This window comes from Phaenicophaeus curvirostris, chromosome 6, assembly GCF_032191515.1.
Source record: "Phaenicophaeus curvirostris isolate KB17595 chromosome 6, BPBGC_Pcur_1.0, whole genome shotgun sequence".
In the NCBI taxonomy this organism is placed as follows: domain Eukaryota; kingdom Metazoa; phylum Chordata; class Aves; order Cuculiformes; family Cuculidae; genus Phaenicophaeus; species Phaenicophaeus curvirostris.
The window spans coordinates 46,593,775-46,616,641 of NC_091397.1; the positions used below are offsets into that span (position 1 = coordinate 46,593,775).

Consider the following 22,867-nt stretch of genomic DNA (forward strand, 5'->3'; position numbering starts at 1 on the left):
CTATTGCATATGTGTTCCAAGGAATGGTAATATATGATTGCAATTACAATTCTGGCACAGAAGTGTAAAGGATTAGTGTCTCTGGCCTGTAATTATTCTATAGAGATCTTTGCTGGCAGGGCCTGTTGCAAACTAAGGAACTGGAACACTTACTGTTAGTTTGAAGCACTTATTTTTTAGGCAGTTCAGTTTATGTAGCTGTGGAGTTTCTGTGGAAATATTTTAACTCCATCTGTACAGATCATGCAGATTTCTGTTGAATGTTTTGATTGGTTTTGGTTTTTTTCACGAAGTACAAATAATACAGGAGGGTATGTATAGCATTTGCTATTCCTCCCAAACACAACAGGACTCCAGCCTTTTTAGAGACATCCTAAGGCAGAAAACCCCCTGATAAATAGCAACAGCAGCACTCATATTGCATTTTGTATTCACAAAGTATTTTAAAAAGATTAATTAAATATTATAGCACCACTTAAATAAACAAGTAAATTAATGCAAGAGCTTTGATTTCCTTTGAGCAAAATGACATCTACACAGTGTAATCTTTCTTATAGCAGGGACAGCAGCTCCTGTTGCAGTCCAGGGATGGCTCAGCTGTGCTGCTAATGCAAGCAGGATATTTGAGGCAAAGCCCAGACTTTCAATGGACTTTGCAATGGTCTGCTGTAAGCTGTTCCAGTCATGGCGGCTGAACTAATTGGCCCCTTCCCAGTAAGAAAAGAGCAGATTTTACCAGCTCTAGTTAGATTTGGCCTTGCTCCCTTTCTCTTAAGTGTGCCTAGCAATGCAAGTTCTTTGCTTCTCAGCAAATATTTAATAATAAAGGAAAAGATTGTAAACTGGAATTTTGCAGTCAACTTAATGTTCAGATTTCCATGCCAAAAAACATCATGAGTGTCAAATACATTTAGACGTTTATATCTCCTTGAGCTCACCAGCAGTATGGACAGCTGTGTCTTGGTGGTTTTATTTAATGGTATTAATCTCACTCCATTTTTATCTTCACACTCTGCGTAGTCTTTCTCATGATCCTTCATAACATGGACAAAGTTCTAGTCCTGAGGCTAGGATGATAGTTAAGCAGATGCTGTTTCATTTCACAATTACAATTTCTTCAAGGCTATTAGGAGATATTATGGCTGGACAGACTGGCAGACCACCCTCACCCCCGCCTCCAGCCCCCACCATAGGATTAGATTCATCGTCCCTGACATCAGTCACTTAAGTGAGAGGAGTTTGCAAATGTCTTTATTCAGCTTCAGGAATAGCCAGTTTTACATCTTCTGAAAGTTAACTCTGCTAATTTGTGTTTTAGGAGTGATGCTTGGGAGTTCAGTGTAACACTCCTATGTCAGCAGCAATCCTTATTTGTAAGGTAAATCATGCAAAATCCTAGTTTTAAATGTTTTCCTGTAAATTTATTTGATGGGAAAATGGCCACTTTGTCATCATTGTAATATTCCTGGGAAAGAAAATCTGTCATGCATGTCATCTTTTTTTTTTTTTTTTTTGCTTATAAAAGGAAAGCAGAAAGGGAGCATTTGTGTGCCAAAGCCAGAAGTGTATCATAGAACCAGAAAGAACAACCTGGCCTAGAAATAGATACTTTGCAATATCCTCCTGAGAAGAACAATTCTCTGACTGGGCTGCGGTGTTTAGAAGAGGCCAGGCTGTTCTCCCCCATCCTACTTGCTTGTCTGTACAGGATGAGGTGCATTTGTGCAGCATTTGTTCCTTTTCGCATCAGTGAAGCAGAGGGATCAGAAGAGTTCACTGAAAACTCCTGTTAGGGCCTGTGTAGTTTTCTCTTTTTTTTTTTTGGATAAACACCATTAAGGAAAGCTAAAGATGATTGAATTTCAGTTTGGTAGCTGTAGATGGGCTTTCTCAGCTGTGATTCTTTTTTTTTTTTTTTTTCCCCCTAACTCTGTATGTGGCATACATGCTTTGTCACCAGTGACATTTAAGAGAATATTTTCTCTCAGAATTGCCTTCTGGTGAAAGGAAGGGTTGAAGATGTTTTACGAATCCACAGTCCCAGTGTTTCATGTGACTGCTCTTTAAAAGCAGATGGGGCTTTTTTCTTCGGCTCCCAGGTGGATCTATCCGAAACATTCCCAAGTACCTCTAAAGAAGCAGTGGTGTCTCTTAGAGGAAACCAGATGCCCTAATACAGGTCTGGGAGAGTACATGACACTGTCTCTCCTGTTGGTCTTATCACTTGTTACGGTGTTGCCATCATTTACAGTAGTATTTCATTAATCTGTCACATGGAATTTCATTTGAGTAGTATGTTAGAATTTTTTGTCAGTTTTAATGCTTAGCAGTGATTTATAATTTTCTGTGAAATTAATATATTATTAAAAATATGTCTGCAGTTCTGACTGTGCATTATGGCATATTCACAAGATCTTGTCTTCTCTTAGAACACCCATATCCAAACTCTATTTATTTCATTTCCCATTTGGAGCACTTATCTTGTAGCATTTTTGAGCTGTAAATATGCAGCCATTTAAAAAGGAATGAAAAAATGTCTCAAAACTTTGTAATTCAGCCAGATATAATTCTATGCAATCAGGATTAAACGTAAAGAAATTGCATATTGAAACATTTCAGTCAATACTGCAGAGTATCCTTCTGCAAATTGAGCAGTGTATCTCTTGGTACATTTTTTTGTTTGATCTCCATTACTCACTGGTCTACAACATTTTTTTCTTTTCTATTTAAACGATTTTTAAATGCATATCACTGCAAAACTTTCCTTAAAGCCAGTCCTGCCTGGGAGTTTTCTCTTTTATATTTTCCCTTTTCCCAACCTTGCCTTTCCTCATCTTGAAGCCAAGACCTTAGCCTTTTTTTTTTGCTGGATTCAGAGTTTCAGAACCCCTCACTTCCTTGGTCTGCACCCATCCCAGGAAAGCACAGCTCAACCTGGTGGTGTGGTAATGCTCATGAGGGACACGGTAATACATTGCCTGGATGAAAGCTGACAGGGCTTTGAGAAATATGACAGTACCTCTGCCCTTGATCAGACTTCCCATTTGAAAGTTTTCATTTTGGTAATTACATCCTTCCCAGATAGTAACCATAGTCATTGATCATACTAATATCATTATAACTGATTCCTGTAAGTCACCTTTTAAAGACACTTTCTATGGTTTCTTTCCCCCTATATCTTCTTCTGCAGTTGCAGGATAAGACTTTTTCTGTCTACCCTTCATCTGATTGATTAGAAATGCCACATACTTCCTTTACGTATAGCCTGGTAATATACACATCACATTTCTTCCCTTGGGATCTTAATCAGAACAAGTAATGGCCTTTAGCTTTTCTCATTAGCAAAATGGAAAAGCACCATACCCAATCCATTAGAAATACAGCATTGTAATATGAGCTTATAGAAAAATGGCTGTGTGCCAGCAGACATGGATTGAGTTTACCTTAAAGGATTTTCAGTTTAAAAAAAAAAAAAGAAAAGAAAAAAAAAATAGTCACCCTTTCTGTCTGGCAAGCAAACATTTTGAGCCATAACTTATCACGCCTGTCTGTCAAACATTTTTCTGTTGCTCCTTAAGTGCTGTTTGGACAGCTCTGTCATATAAAGGGCATTCATAAGGAGGAAATATGGGTATTTGTAGATGTATTAGTGTCTCCCCCAGTGTTGATTCCCTTCCTGGATGATTATTCTCATATTCCATCTCCTATCAGTATTAAAGGGAGGGGAGGAAGTTTTTCTTATATTTTGCTTTGTTTTTAATTTTTCACAGAATGTGCTAACCTGAAAAAATGCAACAAGGAAAACCATTACAGGATATTCATCTATCAAGCATTTACCTGAGACAGCTGCTATGCTTTTTTTAGCCCTGTCTAAAACTATTTACAATCAGTACACTGACAGTGAGGACAAGACTGATTAAGAGGGCTTTTTCCCCACTGCAGTGAATTGCTTTTCACTTGGCCTGGACTTTATTAGCCCTAAAAATATTAAAATTCATACACCAATATTTGTGCTTATACTGTCTAGAATTGTAAGAGGGTGTTAAAGCCCAAATCTGTACCGATTGGTAATTGTGTGTAATTGGAATGTGTATGAGCTGATTCTGTCTCCTTTGGAAAGCTACCACTGAAAGAATACGAAGAACAGCCTTGGAATGCTGCTGTTCTGCCAGCACTAAAACACATCTGTTTTACTGGCCCCCTCAAGCATTGCTAATGTGATTCCTGGGAAAATAAGTACTAAGCACATCCATAAAGCTGTATTAAATAATGTCTTATAGCAAATGAGTACTTGCACTTTTCTTTTTGTTTTCTTTTTTTTAAAATACACATCCGGTTTTCTAGGTCTTAAGTTGCTCAGCTGCACAAAGTGAGATTCAGAGCTGAAGTATCAAGCTACCATTCTTGCCTGCTTCGCTTATAGTTCGTCAGCTATGCTGATCACACTTTCTCAACAAAATAGACTGGCCCAGTACATGGTAAAGAAACCAGTATGGTGAATCAGTGTGGACGACTTGCAGGAGTCAACAATGGGAGTTGTTCTAAAGGGACCTCTTTAGTACAGCTTTGGAATGGAATTAGTTACTAGATGGAAAAAAAAAGCAAGACTCAAGGCAAGGAGGGATGACTTTTTTGGAAGTGTTGGCCTTTTAATCTTCTTCTTTCTGTTTCTGTTTTGTTCTTTTGCGGTTTGGTTTCTTTTCACTTTCTGGTAACTTTCCTCTTATTTGAATGAAACAATGACAAAGTGGGAGAATTTCTCTTAAATTTTACTACAAGACAAGTTTAGGGGTTCAACACTGTAAGCAACTCTTCATATAGTAGACAAGCTCATGACATGGCAATATAGTTCAGTCCACTAAGCCAGCATGATGCTATAGGACAAGGTCTCTCCTTTCATTATGCAGCCCTGGAGCTGATGCAGTGATGTGCCTCAGAGATCCACACACAGTTCATTATTAACATACTTATGGGCAGGCTCTGTAATATTCTTGCTCAGTCAGACTCTATCAGTAGAGTGATCATGTAATGATCATGTAAATATATTTAAAGACTTTAACAGACCACTTCATATGCTAGTAAGAAGCAATATTTCACGCTGAATTATTTTAAAACATAATCCTTTAAATATGCTGAAGTTACCACCAGCCATTAAAGATTAGTATTCTCTGTTACCCACCTCTCTTTCCAAATATAAACACGGCTGATCCTTTTGCCCAAGTTACAGACAGAGGGAAAGCTGGCTGACCAACGCCCATGCTTTTCCATTTGTGGGAAATCCATCTTATGAAATTTGGTTTCATTCTGATTCATCTTTTAAAAACTCAAAACAAAACAGAAAGATTCTCCCTTGAGCCAGAAATTCCAAGGAAAAATTAGTTTTCGTAAGCAATGGCACACGGTGTTTCCAATACAAAGTGTACTCTGCAAGACCTTGACAGCTGCCAACTGGTTTAAATTCAGTTGCTGTCCTGCTCCATGTCAGTTTTCAGGCAGCAGCTGCAAAGCACTCCCAGGATTTCATGCTCCAGAGCAGCCCCACCATGTCCGATGCTTTGGGCAAGCTTCCAGATCTCCTCATGAGTTGTCTTACAGATCTGCTTACTGAGGACCAGATTAGTCCCGGAAGCCATGTCAGAAAACCCCAAGAATGTTGCTTTGGGCAAGCAAGTTGGCGTGATTGTCCTGGAAGAAAAGCAGAACATGGACTTGAAGACTGAACAGGGACTGCCAGTTCCTGGATGTACAGGAAGAGGCAAAGACATCCCAGAGCTTCACTCAAGACCCACCGTGGCCTTAGGGCTTGCAAACTCCCATCTCAAAAACCCTAACTCTGTGTTGAGCAGCCTTGAAACTCCAAGTGCATGTTTTGCAGGACCCTTGGCCACACATACCTGAGAGCAGGTTGATTTTCCTTGCATCCTTAAGCATAAGGAACATGTGTTTCCCTCTGACTAAACCTGGACTTGCATCTTCACCACTAATAAATGAAGGCAAGCTCTTAAGGCATCCCTAGTGCCACTGTTAGCTTCCAGTGTAAGCCCCAACAGGAACCAGAGGTGATATATACATGCTAATTTTTGTATACTGAATTGGCAAGTTCTTCATCTCTAGGTGTAGGGTACTTGTGGGCAGTCATTTTTTTACGAAGTTTTGTGATTTATTTGTTTCTTTTCTTTTTTCTCCCTCCCACCTCCATCTTCCATGCAGGAGGCGGTTAAATTTCTCCTGTTTCTAGGATAATTAGAGATACTAATATTCAGGTGACTTTTTGTGTTTCTACTGTGCCTTTTTTTTTTTAAGCTTGTAATCATCCCTGCTTTCATCTGCTTCATTCTTGGACAGTTTGCCCGTGAGATAGCCACTCATGTCCAGTCTGAAACAACAAATGGAAGGTGTATGTGATTGATGAGCAGCTGTTATTTAACAAGTCTAAGTGGTTTTCTTGTTGTTTTAACAACAACCTCATTCATACAGTATGGACATTTGCACACAGCAGCCTGCTTCTCTTTAAACTCTTCAAATTCATGGAGATTTAGTACCCTCTAGAAGACATGTTTACATCTGGAAAGCAATTATTTTTTCATATAAATGGATATGTTATTAATAATAGCTTAATGTGCTTATGTGTTTAGAGTTTCACTGACACATTTATTTATTTACTCACGTTGAAAATATTAAAATGGAGAGATCAGTCTTCCTTCATCTTACTAGCAGCCATTCATCAGCGACTAATTGAAAGAATTGTATTCAGATGGAAATTCCTGAGAATTTCCAGCCGAGGGGGTGCATAGGGAATTTTTCTGTCATAAGAAGCAGTTATAATTCTCCTCCATCATCCTTTTATTGTTCAGGATACAGGATCTGAAAGAACAATATAAATGTGACAGAATCTCAGTGATTACTGACCCTGGCTGACCGAGACTGATGCAGTATACTCTTTTTGTTGTGATATAGTCACTATACCCTGGTTTTATACAGGTTGCTGCAGAAAGGACAGTCTGTAATAAATCATGCACTAACACATGCTCAAAAAATCACCCCAGAGATCTCATAATGTACATTCACAAAATAGGTGCATAGAGGGCATTAAAAATAATACCCCTTTTGTAGGGAAATGGATAAGAACTGAAGAATTAATTAAAAGTACAACAAAATGTAGAGTCTTGGTGTTTATTTTAGGCATAGGAGTAGTCTTGCATTCTTGCAAATGTATTCATCAGGCCCATGACATTATTAGAATTACGCAAATAAGCAGTATGCTCATCTTGAGGCTATTCATGTACACAGCTGTACATGGAGAATCAGTCTACATTTCTGTACAGCCTCCATGGATCCTTGCCTACACATGGGTCCTGCCTGCCTTGTGCTTTGTCACAAGGAAGACGAGTAAAAATATCAAGGACCTAGGTGCACTGACATGGGCTGTAAGGATCACTGGCACCCTGAGGTCAAGGTCTCCATAGCTATGTATAAACTGATAAGCATAACATGAACAACTTGTAATGAAGAAGTATTCCTGTAAGAAGTTTCACTTGCCTTTAATGGAAAATAGAACCAAAATGTGAACTTAATTTTCACATACTAATGGCTTTTCCTCCCTTTTTCACCCTTTTCAGACATTAGGCCTTTAGATTCCAAAAAGTGGTTAAAACAAATGAGCTAGTGTTTTATTTATCTGTTTCTACAGACATTCCTGGAGTGCTGTTTGCATTTTCTACAGTTTTTACAAACACAAGATTTTGTATGCTAGTGAGAGCAGGGTGCACAGCTGTATGTGGTGATCTGACTGTTCTCACATTTGTTTTCTCTAAATAGTCTTTATCTGATTAGTCCTGATCGTTCAGCTTTAGTAACAGGCCTGAATTTCTGAAATAAAGAATAGACCTGTTAGCTGTGGGGGGTTTAGCTCATCTGCACTGTTTCTTTTATACCTTTGTATTACTCTGATTTCCATAGGTAGGGATTTGTGAAGGATGCTTGGAACTCCTAAAGAGAAAAGGAGATTAGTTTGTAAATATAGTTCTTGAAGTTATTATTCCTTCTATCTTCATTTAACTTGCTCAGAGTTAGGTAACATCTCATTAGGAAGGTTGAAAAGGAAGTGATAGCTGGTGTTCCTAAATACCTTTGTATTACTGAGCAGCAGGGAAGGAAGGTTAAATCTTGTAAAGATTTCTATTCTCTGCCTGAACAATGAATGCAGTGGCCCAGTGATGGGATTCTCTTGAATGACAGTACTATTCTTGATAGGGCTATGGTAATTGTGTAGTAAAATACCGTTATATTATTATATTTTAGGCCAGGCTGGTAATTATTAGCAAAAATATTATAATATATGCAAAAACTCCATATCATTTATTCTCACATTCTTTAATTGGGAAGAACTAAGATTAATAACAGCCATTGAATAATTACAGGATTGAGCTGGAAAATGAGAATGCTTCTGGGTAGCAAAAGATATTTGAAGTTTAAAAGAAAAACTGTGGCAGCTGGATATTGCATTTCATTGAACTGCCACTGGGGCTGATGAACTAGATGGTCTTTTTCTCTTCCTAGGTTCCTACATCACCATGCTAGACTATGGAATAAGAAAACACAGCAAGACAATGTTCTTTTCTCTTGGAGAACAGGGTATTTTGAAATGAGAAGGTGGAGCCAGGGACAAAAAAGCAACAGTTTTATTCTATATTTCATTAAAGTTATAACCACTTCACAATGGTCAGAGAGAGATGCAATTTTTGTTCTTTGCAGAGAAAGAGATTTGAAAGTGGGAAGGCAGGTTTCCTTCATGGAAAGAAAAAAACTGATGATAAAAGTAAATCCTGCCAACAGTCTCATTTCCCTTAGTTTTCCAGCAATGCAAATGTTTTCACATAATTCTGTTAGTGATGCAGTGTCTAGACTTCTCAGATGGTTTTAAAAAACACAAACAAACCCTGGCATTAATTCTGAGAATCCTAAAAAGCTAAGTCATTATCACTGCGCTATAGCTCATGCAGTGGTACAAAACCACAAATAGTCACTGAAGACCAGACTCTGGAATCCTTGCTCATTTGAGATACGTGGGTTAGCATTCACTCACATAAGATGTCCCATTTAATCTCCCTTCAGCAGGCTGTTGTGTTATAAATGCTTAGTAGCATATACTAGTACAAGGATTCTGCAATTTGGCTCTTACCTTTACTGAAAAGGCTCTCTGCTTTCTCTGGAGCATGTATGTTGATGAAGTAAGGCAAGTGATCTTTGTTTCTTTCAACACATACACATTTATGGAAAAAGAAGGCAAAACTCCAGAAATAACTTTTACACATTGATTTTATAAAAGGTTTCTTCTTTGACATTTATTCCTTGCACATTGCCCCTTGTCCTTAGTAAGCCTACTATTTCTGAGTAAGTGTTGCTCAAGGTTTCCAAATCTACACCAGACTTATATGTTGATGTCTGATTTTGTAAATTCTTTCTGATTTTCTTTATACCGGGAAACTTATTCAACATTGAACAGGTTATTAACCATTATCACTCTGTAAAATCTCACAATACTCATAGTGGCCAAGAGAATGACTGTGTATCCAGTAGTTGCCTTCTAATAACAGATGTCTTATTGTATAGGCAACTAGATCTACACATAGAATTGTACTTTAGGATTGTTTCTTGTACTTCTGTTAATACTAACCTTCAGAGTTTAAACAAATTTTGTGGCCAAAGTCTTCTGGCAGCGTAAATGAAATTGTTCAGTCTTGCAAGAGGTACTCACTCTTTCAGGCACAGTCTCAGCTGAAATTCAGTAACTAACAGCCTTTCTAAGAGTTGTTTGCTATGTATTTCAGCTTTTAGGCACTTGCCTGACTCTGCATTAAGCTAGACCAAAGAAAGGCGGGCCAGAGGCTTATCAGGACAATGTGGATATTACCTGTACCATTGTCTCAATTTAAAAGCTCCTGAAAATTCCCTGCAGGTCACTCACCTCTATCTTTGATGGGTGAAACTTATCATCTTACAACATGCTCCCTCACTCTGCCTGGTACAGGCAGCTGCTTTCCTCTTTTTTTTCTCTTCCCTTTGTCTGCCACCTTTATGGGTTTAGTGTTTCCTGCAGGCTTTACCAGAAGCCTTGGTGGAGCCAGGCTGGGATGCCCCACTATTTGCAGGTCTGTAAGAACTGATGTTGGTCTCTGAATTAAACATTATCCTTCTCACACTTTAATTTTGTCCCCTCTCCCACCTCCTCATTTGTTACCTCTTTTCATTTAACTCTTTGTAGTCACAGAGGGTAATATAAGTGTATATTATTACTGTCTCATTTTCTAGCTATATATTTTTTTCACATACTTAAACAGTTTCAAAAATGTAAAAACAAAAATCCCATTGGACAAGGTATGAGGAGAATTGTTAATGCAACATACAGGCTAAATTGGTGCCCTGAAAAGTGCAGTCTGAATTAAGCAATCAGACTTTGTAAAGCATGCATTCTATTATAATACTGCACATCCTCAGTGCTGAGAACATACATTCTGTGTGCTTTATGAAGAAAAAAAATAGTCAGAACTAAGCAGTTTCTAGTTTTAGAGCCACCAAGCTTGTACAACTGTGGAAGAATGAACAGTGTTTTCTTCTGCCTTGCGCATGCTTTGTTAAATGACTGATCACATGCAGCTCAAGAATCTTTAATCCTGATAGGAAAATATGACAAAGAAAGAATGGATTTCAGTATTTCAAATTATCTTATTTCAGTGACTACAGTGCTGACATGTAGTAGAATTAGTTTCGTATTGCAGAGCGTGTAAGTTATGCTGTCTCTTAAATATGTACATGGGGATAAACAACTTCAGTGACTGAGTGTGGTTCATGGAGAAAATAAATCTCAATGATGGTCATCTGACCATAAATGCCTTCTTTACTTGCCATCTGCCTACTTCCAAGTTATGTTAGTTTCTTGAGGTAGATGGGAAGCCATAAGTGGACTATGTGCATCTAAGGACCTGTGTCCCCGTTGAGCTGCATCACCCAGCTGTGGGAGGTCCTTAGAGAAAAATCTTCATCCTGCTTGGTTCTGAGCAGAGTAGATACAAAATGTTTAACTTTTCTTCTAAATCTCACATTTCTTTCTGAAGCTCTTTTCCACCTCTCACCTTCCTCACTCTAACCCATCCGGAGCACATATTTTCATTAAATAGCCTGGGGGACCCAGGGAAGGACATAGACTCCAGTGGGCTCAGTGTGTGCAGGGTATGGAAGCTACTGAAAAGCAATGTTCAGGAAGCTTCCTGCTAGTAACCAACTGTGAATATTCATGACAGGAATTCTTGCATTATCCAAAGCCATTGATGTTAAGTATTGCAACTGACATTATGCCTTTGCACTGTGTAATCTTCAATGTATTTATCCTGTGAGATCAGAGAACTAGTATTATGTAGTTCATAAGGGAAAGAAATGCTTGCAAATTTGATTGAGCTAATGTCAGTTATAACACAAATTAATCTGTGCTCCTTTTTCATTATACTGTTAGTAAACAAACTAAACTAAAGTGCTGTCTCAGCCTTGGCTAACTTTTGCTAGGACCAAATTCTTTACCACAAAAACTGTGACTTCATTTATGCCATTGGTTGAACTAATTTGGTCCACATAATTTATTTTAATTATAGAGCTCTAAATAAATTAACCATCATTACAAAGGACATTTAAATAAGCAGAATACGCTGTACACAGGGTAGAAGTCTTATTCCTACAGTTCTTCAGGGAGTATGGCAAATGGCTTTGGTCTCTAGCACTGTAAATCATCTGCTGCTTGACTGCACTCAGTTAAAATTCATGCAAAAAAAAATTTGAAGTGGGAGAGTAATGGGAGATATGAGCATCTGGAAGACCAGAGCAAGCAGGGGTTGGCCACAGCCACCAGTAAATTCAAGTCAACAGAAAAATTTCCCCTTGAGATTATGTTGTAGTGAAGGAAGCAGAGTGAAGTAGTTGGGCAAGTAAGTTCAGCATCTGCCTCAAGAGGAAAACAATAGTGACAGAATAAAAGAATGCATGAACTATCTAGAGCGGCGCATACAGAGTCAGCAGAGACACTAGTTCATTCCCAGTTTAAGTTGTTACGCTACAGAAGTTACTAAGTCATTACGCTAAGTTGTTACTTAATGCCAAAGAATTCTGCAAAAAATGGAGTGATCTGAATAAAAGGCAGATGAATAATTTGGTATCTGTGTATTAAAACTCATATGTGTTTGTATATAAGGTAAGGCAGGCAACTGCCTCTTGTAAGATTTTTTGCACTGATCTGCTTGGTCCAGGGGAAATCTCTGAGGAAGTTTAAGTTGAATGTGGCCACTTTATTCTTTAAATTAACAGTTATAATTAAAATTCTTTTATTTTTGTCTGAGTGAAGCTAGCCTGCCTAGGTATTTAAAACCCTTGTAAGTCTTTACAGAACTGTAAGAAGTTCTTCAGGTTAATGTGGAATATTGACACACTTAGAACAGTGCTACGCAGCAGATGTCATCCCAACATGTGACAGCAACATTACAAAGCAGAATGAATAAAGTGGAAGCAGGTCTGGAACACCCTGCTGTAACATTCTCATTAGTTCCTAATCCATAAGGTAGGAGAATAGCCTGACTGAACTGGGCACAATAGGGATTGGCCTAATGTCTTTGGTGGGTTAGCATTCATAAAATAACTATTGAATTCAATTCGCTTTCTGAAGAAGAAGAAAAAGGAGCTGCAGAAAAGCATGGCCTTATACAGGCACACAGACACTGAGGACACTCCTGTCTCTTTGCTCAAGTTAAGAAAAATACTGTGAATTTTAGCAAAAATATTGTAATGATTTTCAACACAATATGCTACTCATATTACAAGTCTGCATTCTGTCCCCCTTATGTTCCTTTTTTTTTCCCCCTATAGAAAACAGTTTCATTTAAGTAATTTTTTTTTCTTCTACTTGAATGAAGACTTCAGAATTTGGCTGAGGGATTCTCAAATATGCCATTCTCATTCCCATGCCTTTCTCTAGCATTGCTGCAGAGTCTGCACCTCTCTATGCAATTTCATAATGCATGTTAGTGATGGGCATATCAAACCATCCAGTTAGTTTAGAACTGAGGTGAGAGAGTGCTTTAAATGTAAATTTTTCTCTAAACAGGAGAATAAAATCTTGCATGCAATTCCTAGCTCTGCCAGGAAGCAAAGCTATATTTAACTCATTTTAAAATTCATCAAATACGTTCTGGGCTGATTCAGATATTTGCTGTGTCTTTGAAGATAATGTGTAGTGGAAGTGTCTTACAGTCACTTGTGGGATTGGGCACATTTTGAGATTCTTGTGAGTGAAGACATGCATATAGGACTGGATAGTAGAAGGAAAAGTACATATAGATCTGGTGACTTAATTTTGATAGTCTACTTGAAGATTTGAACAATATCTGTTGCGTTCAGTTCAAGAGCTTTTTTAACAAGTCCTGTAAAGAGATTAGTGCCATACAAATGGCAAAATTCATATGCACTCATGAATTTTTAAAAAGATTGCCTTGTAGTGGTTGGGAGAGGCAGTATTTTAGAGAAGTAGTACAAAGTGTTGCTATAATAATAATTTGCAGAAGCTTCAAAATGCATAGAAAAGATCCCTGGATATTAAGAAGAAGCCATAAGAGTTTAGCTAGGTATTCTGTGTACAAAAGGAGACACTCCCAGATATATCTTTCACTTCCTTTGTTTTTCCTGTCTTGAATTGCACCTCCCTGCATCTATGTATCCCTGTAAACTCAATTGTGTTATTGACACGTTTAAATATAGACTGGAATAAACCTGTCAAATATCATGCTTCATTTTTTGTAGGCATCATTAGATAAGATCAATAAGATTCCAAAAGATTGTTCAGACTCGTTTTGTGTCTGTGACCACTATATATATGCTGCTATCCTATCTCTCCTGGGTTTTTTTTGCGAGTATAATGCAAGTAGGAGTCTCTCAACTTTAGAAACCATATGAACGATCTGAATCTATCCACAAGTTGTTTACTGTTGCCTATATTCAGGTATGACCTGACTTTGAAGTTCAAGATTATGATTTTTAATTGCCAGATAATTCCTACCACTGCTTAACATTCTTAATTAAAGGAAATAACAGGCTGTATACTATCCAACAAACTCTGAACAGGAAATTGAAACAGTGTCATATGGTTTTACAGATCTTGGTTGTGGTTTTCTAATGTTCATTTGCATTTGGTTTGTTCTAGTACATGACTGCTGCTGCACCTATGCAAGGGACCTACATTCCCCAGTACACTCCTGTGCCTCCAACAGCTGTCCCTATTGAAGTAAGTGTATCTCCATCCATGAAAGTAGAATGAAAGGGTAGCAGAGCTCTGACTTATGCCTCCTTGCATCTGTTTAAAAGGGACCTAAAGACACTTGGTGGCTGCAAGCTTCCAGCTTTTAAAATTAGGACTGTATAATTCTTTCTGTTTTTCTTTTCTGTCTTTCTTGTTTTCTTTTGTTCCCCTCCCACCCCCTCTTTTTTTTAAAAAAAACCAAAACAAAACAAAACCCCCAAAAAACCCTGTTTGCAAGTATTCTTGGTTTGCATTTGTTTTGTTGTACAGCAGGAGATGGAATAAAACATGAGTGATTGTGATTATTTTTTTCCTCATGTATTTGGGAGGGAGATGGGGAGAGACAGGAAAACAAACCCAGTAAGCAAACCACAAATCCAAAAGCCATGCCAAGAAGAGAACATTGCAAGAGGGTTTGATGTGGTCCTTAGCAAGTATAGGTAATTGCTGAAAAATTTAGCCACCAGAAAATGTGATTGAGCAATGGAAGCCTTGTATATAGAGACATGGAGGGTGCTGCACTGACTGAGTGCTTTTCATCCTTGAGGAAAGAGTCGCACCCTCCCTTCTTGGGGCTGAGTCATACTGATGACAGTCTAGTGAATAAGTATTTACTCAACCCTGTAGACCACAAGCTGCCAGGAGAGCGTCAGCCTGGTCTCCACTTCTGTGAAGCTTCATAAGGGCTTCTGAGCACAGCGAGAGGTGGGAGCCTTGGCATTCTCTTCCCGGTGTGCTCTTCCGTGATACCCTCTTCTACTAATAAGTTCTCCCCTACTCTGGGGTAATGCAAGGAGCACTAGAGTTTCTGTGCTTCTGTCTTCAGAGTGGGCTTTGGAGTTTATGCTATTGCTGCTCTGTGCTCTGAGGGTGCTGAGTTAGTAGTACTGATAGCATGGCTCCATCCAAATCAAGTGGACTAATCCTGGTTTCTGCCAATTCTTTGCTATTACTGAGGTTCCCGAATGAGGTCTCACAGGAAAGGCTGCTACTGTTCTGTCATACTGAGTTGGCTGTGTTTTAGTCTTTTTTTGCCATGGGATAATTTTGCCCTACATCTTGTTTGCTTATAAATGGGCTGTGGGTGCCTCTTTTTGATTGCCAGTCTTAGCTGTCAAACTGGGCAGACACAAATATGAACTAAAAGGAGATGGTGGGATGGAGAGTGATTCATACAGCAGTACTGGCTGTGTACTGTGCTGACCAGTGCAAATGAGAAATTAAGGTAATTCTTCCTGAGCCCTCCTCCCTATGACTCACCCATTCACGTCTGCTAAGGTAACATGATTTCATACTTATCTATTATAATACTAAAAAAATTACCTGCATATACAGCCTGTCTTGACAATTATTGTCACTGTTTATCTGTATTCATTTATCATGAACCAGGACTCCACTATGCTCCATGCTTTACAAGCAAAGGCCAGAAAACCATTCTCTGCCCCAGAGATCTTACAGTCTCAAGATGGACTAAAGAAGAAGGGTAAAGACAAGGAAGTAGACAGAAAAGATAATACTGACAGTCTGTTAAGCAGTAGATATGAAGAATTTCTGAAAAAATTAACTGTTATTCCTAACAGATAATTTAAAATAAACTACCTGTTGTTTACATGAGACAAATAAAAACAAAGCAACTGCTTTGGCTTTGTGCTCCCTCTTCTGGCTCTGTTGTGTGCAATACAGTAATAAAGCATGATTCTTGAAGAGACCTGCTAGTGCTATTCACGTGACCAACACAGCAAGCATGAGAGGAAAGTAAAGAAAACATAACTTATTTTGAAACCGTACAAAAATACTTAAAAATAATATTATTCGGACTGTCTAAATAGGATAAGAAACAGTGGAAAATGTTGAATTCATACATATAATATTTTGTGGTTTATTTATCTTTTTTTGTGAATATAAAGAAAACAAAACTTCATTTGAGTTTTGACTTAACAGATTAAAGTCTTTAGTGTGAAGTAGGTTTATTTTTGAAGGGAACATGAATAAAAGCAGTGTGTAGAGGAGGGCAATATTTTCTAAGGTAGCTAAAATTCTGTTGGATGTGCAGTAGAGCAAAGAGTGGGGAAGCTTAGATTCTGTTTATATCACATTGCAAAGAAAACAAAATAAATATAAATTCACTGTGAAGTTGAGAGAAGGAAGTGAAAAATCAGAAGAGCTATACATATGTTATGAAAAAGACAACAAGTAAAATCCAGACTCCGCTGGTCAGGAATTTTGCCTCTGGCTTTGAATAGGCAGGTAACCACCCTTGAAGGCTGACATATTTTCCACTGCAGCCTGTGAAAGCAAGCACTACAAGGACTGGTAGACTAAGGAAGCTTCTTGTTGCTGGATTAACTCTCTAAAACTGATGGAGTTTGTTGTGCCAGTATGTGGTTCTGCTATGTCAAGCTTTCTTGATCTCTAGAGAAATATGGGACTGGTGAGCTGGTACTGAGCCCTTTTACGTAATTCACTGCAGTTACTAAAATGAGTAAGCTTTTCATGCTCTCATTTGATTCCCTAGGGTGTTGTTGCTGATACTTCTCCACAGACAGTAGCGTCTTCATCACAGGAAGCCAGTGGTCAACAGCAACAGATGACAGTGGAAACATCCAGTGAACATGCACCTGCATATTCTTACCAACAGTCTAAGTAAGTAGGCATATGCTTTATTATCAGAAGGGTTTGTTTCTTGATAAGAGTGGACCAAATTCTGCTCCCCATTTTTGCAATATAAATTCTGAATAGCTCCATTATGTTCAGATAAATTATTGATATATAGCAGTATAATTAGCAAAAGGTTTTGGCTGATGGCCTTGCCTTGGCAAAATGTCCTTGAGTTCCTGCCTGCGATGTTAAGCTTTCTGCTGTTTTTCTGGACTCAAAGGGATCTCAACAACTGCCTTAACAAGCATCATCTGGGCTAAAGCAGGACTTGGTGTCAGAGGTTAAAAAGGGGGCTTAAATTTTGCAGTGGTAAAAATATTTGCATGGTGCCTGTGTAAAGGTTTCTTTCTCAAAGTGTAGCTAGTGAAGCAATTGCCCCAAGTTGGTATTTGTGACTGTGAAAAACTGGTGCTATGCAGACACTGAGTGGAGGTGGCAGTGGTTATGACAGGGAGAAGAACTGCTGTCTTTCTGTTGTCTTCTGCTCCCTATGTTTGCTTCCCATGGAATACGTTAGAATATTCAAAATTTAAACGCTGATAGGTAAATCTAGAAATCCTGAGGAGTCCCTTCATCTTCAGAGTAATCCTCAAACACTCCTTCTCTTTGCTACAATAAAACTGATCCTCACAGAGGGAAGGTTACTTAGCGACAGAGTACTTCCAAAACCAATCAATGTTGGACAGATTGTAGGAAGGAGCCCAAACCCAGTCCTTTATTAATACATGTATATTGAACACCAGCATCGCTGTGAAAAGAGAGTTACACATTTTTTAACTTGAGGAAGGAAGTAGGCAAGTAGTCAGGCAAGAAATATGTTAGATATGTCAGTCAATGAATCACGACATAGTGCTTATAGAAGTATAAGACATCAGCTGGTATAGGAAAGATTAGCATTATGCCAATCTGTCAATTGCTTTATTCGGTTTTGACCTCTGGAGGTGGAAGATGCATTTATTTGTCTAGCTTATGAAAAACAAATGGTTTCAGATCACACAATGTCCCTTTTTTGACTGCCATAAAAGTTAAGACCTCGCTATTTCTTATGCCAATATTTGTCTATATGTACAGATTGCAAAAGCAACTGATCACAAGGTTTTGTTGGTGCATCCAATTGGAGAGACAGTCTACATATGTGTATCCCTTCTAGCTGTCAGTCTTTCTATCACCTGTAAATGACAGCAAAATATTTACAGAATATAATGGACAAAGAGAGAAATATATGTGACCTTACTGTCCTGTTGGCTTGTTTTAATGACTGTGTCCTGTAGGAGTTCGGATCTGACCATTTCCCTGTTCCACTTCCCAGTTGCTTAAGTCTCAAAGCAGAAGGTCTTAGGTTCAGAAGCACTCACAAGGTAGCTGTGAGCAGCAAATTCTGTCATTTTTCCCACATAGGAGGAAACTACATTATAATTCTTTATTGAAATGGGCGCTGTGTTTCTTGCCAGTGTGGTGAATTCCCACCTTCTCAAAGAATGAGTTCCCTCATCTTTCTTTGTCAGTCACTATGTTTTTGCAGTGAGGGATACACTTCTAATGGCACTAGCGTTTATATCCAGAGAATTTCTTTCTTTTTTAATTACACAGGCAGACTCACTACTGATTTTTTTTTCATTATGATTCTTTCAATATTTTTTTTCTGAAATGTGCCCTCTATTTGTATCTGCCAGTTACAGGCAGAAATGCAAAGCGTGGGAAGCTGTAGAAACAATCTGAACTATACACAATCTCTCTCTCAAAAAAACAACTTCTGACAGAATATATCAGTAACCTTTAAATATAAAGCCAAGTGAATTCATTTTGCAATTAAAATATAATTTTATTAATCTATTCTTTGAAGGGTGTATTTATTAATAGCAAGCATCATGCCCAATATACAGCAGCTGTTTTCAAAGGGAGATGTGAGGAAGTAATTAACATGACCAGACAATGATTTTGTCAGATATAAGCCAAGGAAAAGGCAGACACTATAAAAAATTATTTCATAAGAGTTGATCAGTCAGGAGAAAAGTTATAACAGTGTATTTCATTATATTTATTTTCTTTGCAACAATCATGAAATTGCAGGCAACGAAGGAGAGGCAATGTACTCAGAATGAACTGGGTGGTATAAGGACTCTGTACTCTCTTTGTAAGTAAAAATAAACCACGAGACTTAAAATTTAAGTTCCACTTTTTTAATCAGCATACACATTCTTTTATTTAATATGCTGGCTGCTGCAGTTGAGGATCCCACCCATAGATGTTCAGAAATTATAACTTCATGTCAAAAAGCTGCCTACTTATTTTGTAGCAATATAGGAGAAAGAGACCTTGTTTTCTGAACAGAGGACTCAACTCTATGAGGAAATCACCTTAATTATTTTAGTCCCGGGCTCCCTTGCTTTTAAATCTTAAATTTTGCACATAGAAGTGTAAAATATATGAAGTGGAGATAAATGGGAGATCCTTGAAAAGTGTAGCCTAAACAAAACTCTGCTGCATAGCACACTCTGATTTTAAATGTGGAAAGAATTACATTTTTCTGGAGCCTTTTGTTAGGCTAGGTTGGACTAGAGAGTGTGTGCTGTGAGCCTTCAGTGGAATTGGTCTTTCAGCATATGGTGGCCAGTTGATCCAAAAGAGGCAGGCAGTAAGCATCCAACTTGAATACTCCTACCAGAAGTTATGCATAGAAAACCCTAAGAAAATAATTAATTCTTGCTTTACACGTAAATATTTACTTTCAGGCTTCACACAATGAAAAAGTCCTTTGATAATATTTAAAATTGAGGTTAGCTTTATGTATACCATACCAGAGAAATAGTTCTGTGGCACATGTTATGTCATCAACATGCTTCACAATTTAACTCCTAATACTAAAATTAATTTTAAACTAAGCAAAAGAAATACATTAAAGCTTTCAAAATGAAAGGTGCTGGATTTTGTTCTGCTGAACTTTGGTTTGAAAAGAATTTTTCTCCATGCAGGTTTTGAGGGCTGTAGAATAAGCAATAGCTAACCCTTACTGATAGCCCTAGACATGAAACAGCATTTATACGTCATTTCTACGTCTTCCCAAAGATGTCCTATAGTCTTGCTAAGACAAGCTTGATGTGACATAACTTTAGATGACCTCAAAACTGCAAAATGAGAGTAATATTGTCTAAGAAGAAGATTGATAGTTTAGCTAATTCTCTGTGCTAATTTTAAAAACTAATATATGATCAAAATTTATATTTTCTCAATTAATATTATCTTGAATGTTTCTAATTAATTTGCAATAACCAGCTCATTAAACAGACTGCTCCGCAGTCTAACTGTTCTTGCCATCAGAAAATGTGTGTTCGTTTTAGCAAACTGGATGTATTCTTTTATCGTAACTTTATCCTTCATTTTATTATTAGCATCCAAAATAAATAGTGCCAATTATTATTATGAAAACATTCACTCTTTTATTGTATTAGTTTTGAAATATTTGCACAGTGTTAAGCCACATATTCATTTTATTTCAGTGTAGTTAGGCTTCCCATTAAGCATAGCATTAATCAGAGTAAATTCATCTGCTTAGGATGTGTTATCATCCCTAAAGCTGGAGTTCCCTATTTCTGTCTGACTATTTTCCGCTTAGTGGTGGTATCATATTTAAGCAGCTGCAAAGTTAGTTTAGCTTGGATAACTTTTAAAGGGAACTGGGTGGAAAAAAAAGGAGAGGAACCTATTTCAAAGTTGTTTTGACTTAATGACCACTTCAATTCAATTGTTTTTACAGACAATAAAAAGGACTGAAGAATGTCGGTCTGAAATCTTTGCCTTGAATGGAGAAATTTCACTGAACAAGAAGTTGGCTTCCAGTTTGCACAGGCGTCAAATGAATGCTTTTTTTTTTTTCTACCTTTCCCAATGAAAACAAAACAGTGTTTTTATGTGCTGTGCAAATGGTTCCGTCATGTAGTCTGACAATTTTATTTTTGCTATTTTTTTTTTACCTAAAGAAAAAGCCCAGAGGAAAAAGTCTGGGTTGACATTTCATCTGGACGAACATTTGAATTCAGAATTTACCTGGAGGTGTAGCTAGATTTTTTTTTTTTTTAACAGAAAAACTGATGATGTCAAGAGGGAGCAAGTTGAGATGAAAACCAATTGTCTTCCTCAATAATTAAGCTACTCTTTTTCTCTCTCGTTTTAATTTTCCTCTTGTTTTAAATCTAGAGTGTTTTTTGAGTTTTTGGTTTTTGTTTGTTTTTTTTTTAAAGAAATGTTTAGGTAAGGTTTATCTCGAATCTTAATTGCCTTAATTTTAAGGACGTCAAAGGCTCTCAAGGCAAGCTGTCAACGTCTTGTTAGAAAACCCGAGAATGAATTGAAACTGCTCACACCGGTGCTGGTGCAGAAGTTTAATAGACTGAGTTTTTGGGGTGAACAAAAAACAAACTGTACAGTTTAAAAGAAAATGATTTTCTTCTTTTGAAGAAAAGTTGATGATAAAGGAACTGTGGCAACTGAAAGGATTGGAACAATGCTGGGACTTTTATGAACTTTGTCTTAAGTGTTGACAGAAAAAATTCTAGAAGGCTAAAGCATTTTACAGTAAAGTTATTGAATTGAGAAAAAAACTTGCTGCATTGTAGAGAATGCAGGGTTTTTTTCTTGCAGAATGCAGATTTTTTTATTTACAAAGCGTGATCGCTAGCAAAAGCATTAGTGCTTTTTATCTGCAGTCTTTTTTATGAGCTTTAAGAAGTTTTTAGTCTGCTTTGCTTGTCACATTGCAAAAACCTAGCTTAAGAGCATTAAAAAAAACTTAAGTAGATAGGAGCTTATGGTCAAAAAAGTGCAAAAAAAAGCAATAGATAGAAGAAATTGTTGACAATTTCTGTAGTCTTTCCTAGTTGTGAACAAATGCAGCCTATGGATGGCCTATTTTATACCAAAGATGAAGTGACACCCTAACGCAGTCCAGAAGATAGAGGTTTTTTTTCTTTTTTTATCTTTATTTGACCTACATGGCCGGACCAGTTCTTACTTTCTTGTTTGTTTAAACTATCTTCCACTGGTGTTTTACATACTGCATATGTTTATTGTGGAAATTTCAGAATAGTTGGTATGGGAAGCTTGTTGATGGTGTGCTTTGGAGAAAATCCCAAAGCAAGAGGAAGTGGGTTACCAACTAATCTGTCCAGGTGGGCTTTAATTTTTATGAGTTTTTTCTGTTAAACTGCCTGATATTTGGTATTTCTACTGAAACAACAGTCTTCCTTCTGAATTCCGACCTACCACAGATTCATTTCTTCACCTCAGTCTTTGCCATCGTCCAGCATGCATAGCCACCTTAATTCTTTGTTTGTTTTTCAGTGATGTGTTTGAATCGCCAGTTAGATGCAAGAGAAAGCAAACTTGATCTTTGTTCTCATTTTAGCTCTCCCATACAAGCAGAAGTGTTGAAAATTACTTAGTATTGTCATGCAGGCAGGAAGATAAAAATTACTCTTCTCTGCTATGATTTCTGTTGTCTTAATGTGTTGGCTGACAATCAGTAATTAGTATGATGAGGCAAAAAAAAAAGACACTAATTAAATAGAACCCACTGAAACCTGTTTTAGGAATGACACTTGTTTTCCATAAAGTAATCTTGATTACGGCCCTTACTTTTTTACAAACAAACAAACAAATAAGGTGAGAAGCAAGTCAAAAGATGATTTTTTTCCTTAAGGAGGCAGAAGAGAAGCAGCATTTAAATATATACATACATGTATATCTATATGAAAAATTAAACCAAACATTATTAAGCTTTCCTCTGTCCAGAAAAGAAGGGGGAGCTTCATTAGAGACAGGGTATCAATTAAAAAAAAATGAAATGAAAACATATATATTGGGTCAATCCAATTCAGCTGC

General features: G+C 37.5%; 1 protein-coding gene across 5 annotated transcripts in view; it reads left to right on the forward strand.

The window, feature by feature from the left end:
* Positions 1-22,545, forward strand: part of RBMS3 (RNA binding motif single stranded interacting protein 3) — a 614,750-nt gene extending 592,205 nt beyond the window's left edge. For 3 of the 5 annotated variants that reach the window (XM_069860070.1, XM_069860068.1, XM_069860067.1), the window contains 4 exons: positions 14,237-14,317; positions 16,848-16,975; positions 19,061-19,124; positions 20,745-22,545. In XM_069860070.1, coding sequence (XP_069716171.1) covers positions 14,237-14,317; positions 16,848-16,975; positions 19,061-19,106 — 255 coding nt within the window. In that variant the 3' untranslated portion in view covers positions 19,107-19,124; positions 20,745-22,545. Of the gene's footprint in view, positions 1-14,236; positions 14,318-16,847; positions 16,980-19,060; positions 19,125-20,744 lie in introns of those variants that run through there. The other 2 variants (XM_069860072.1, XM_069860069.1) reach the window with 1 other exon arrangement.
* The last annotated feature ends 322 nt before the right edge of the window (positions 22,546-22,867 follow it).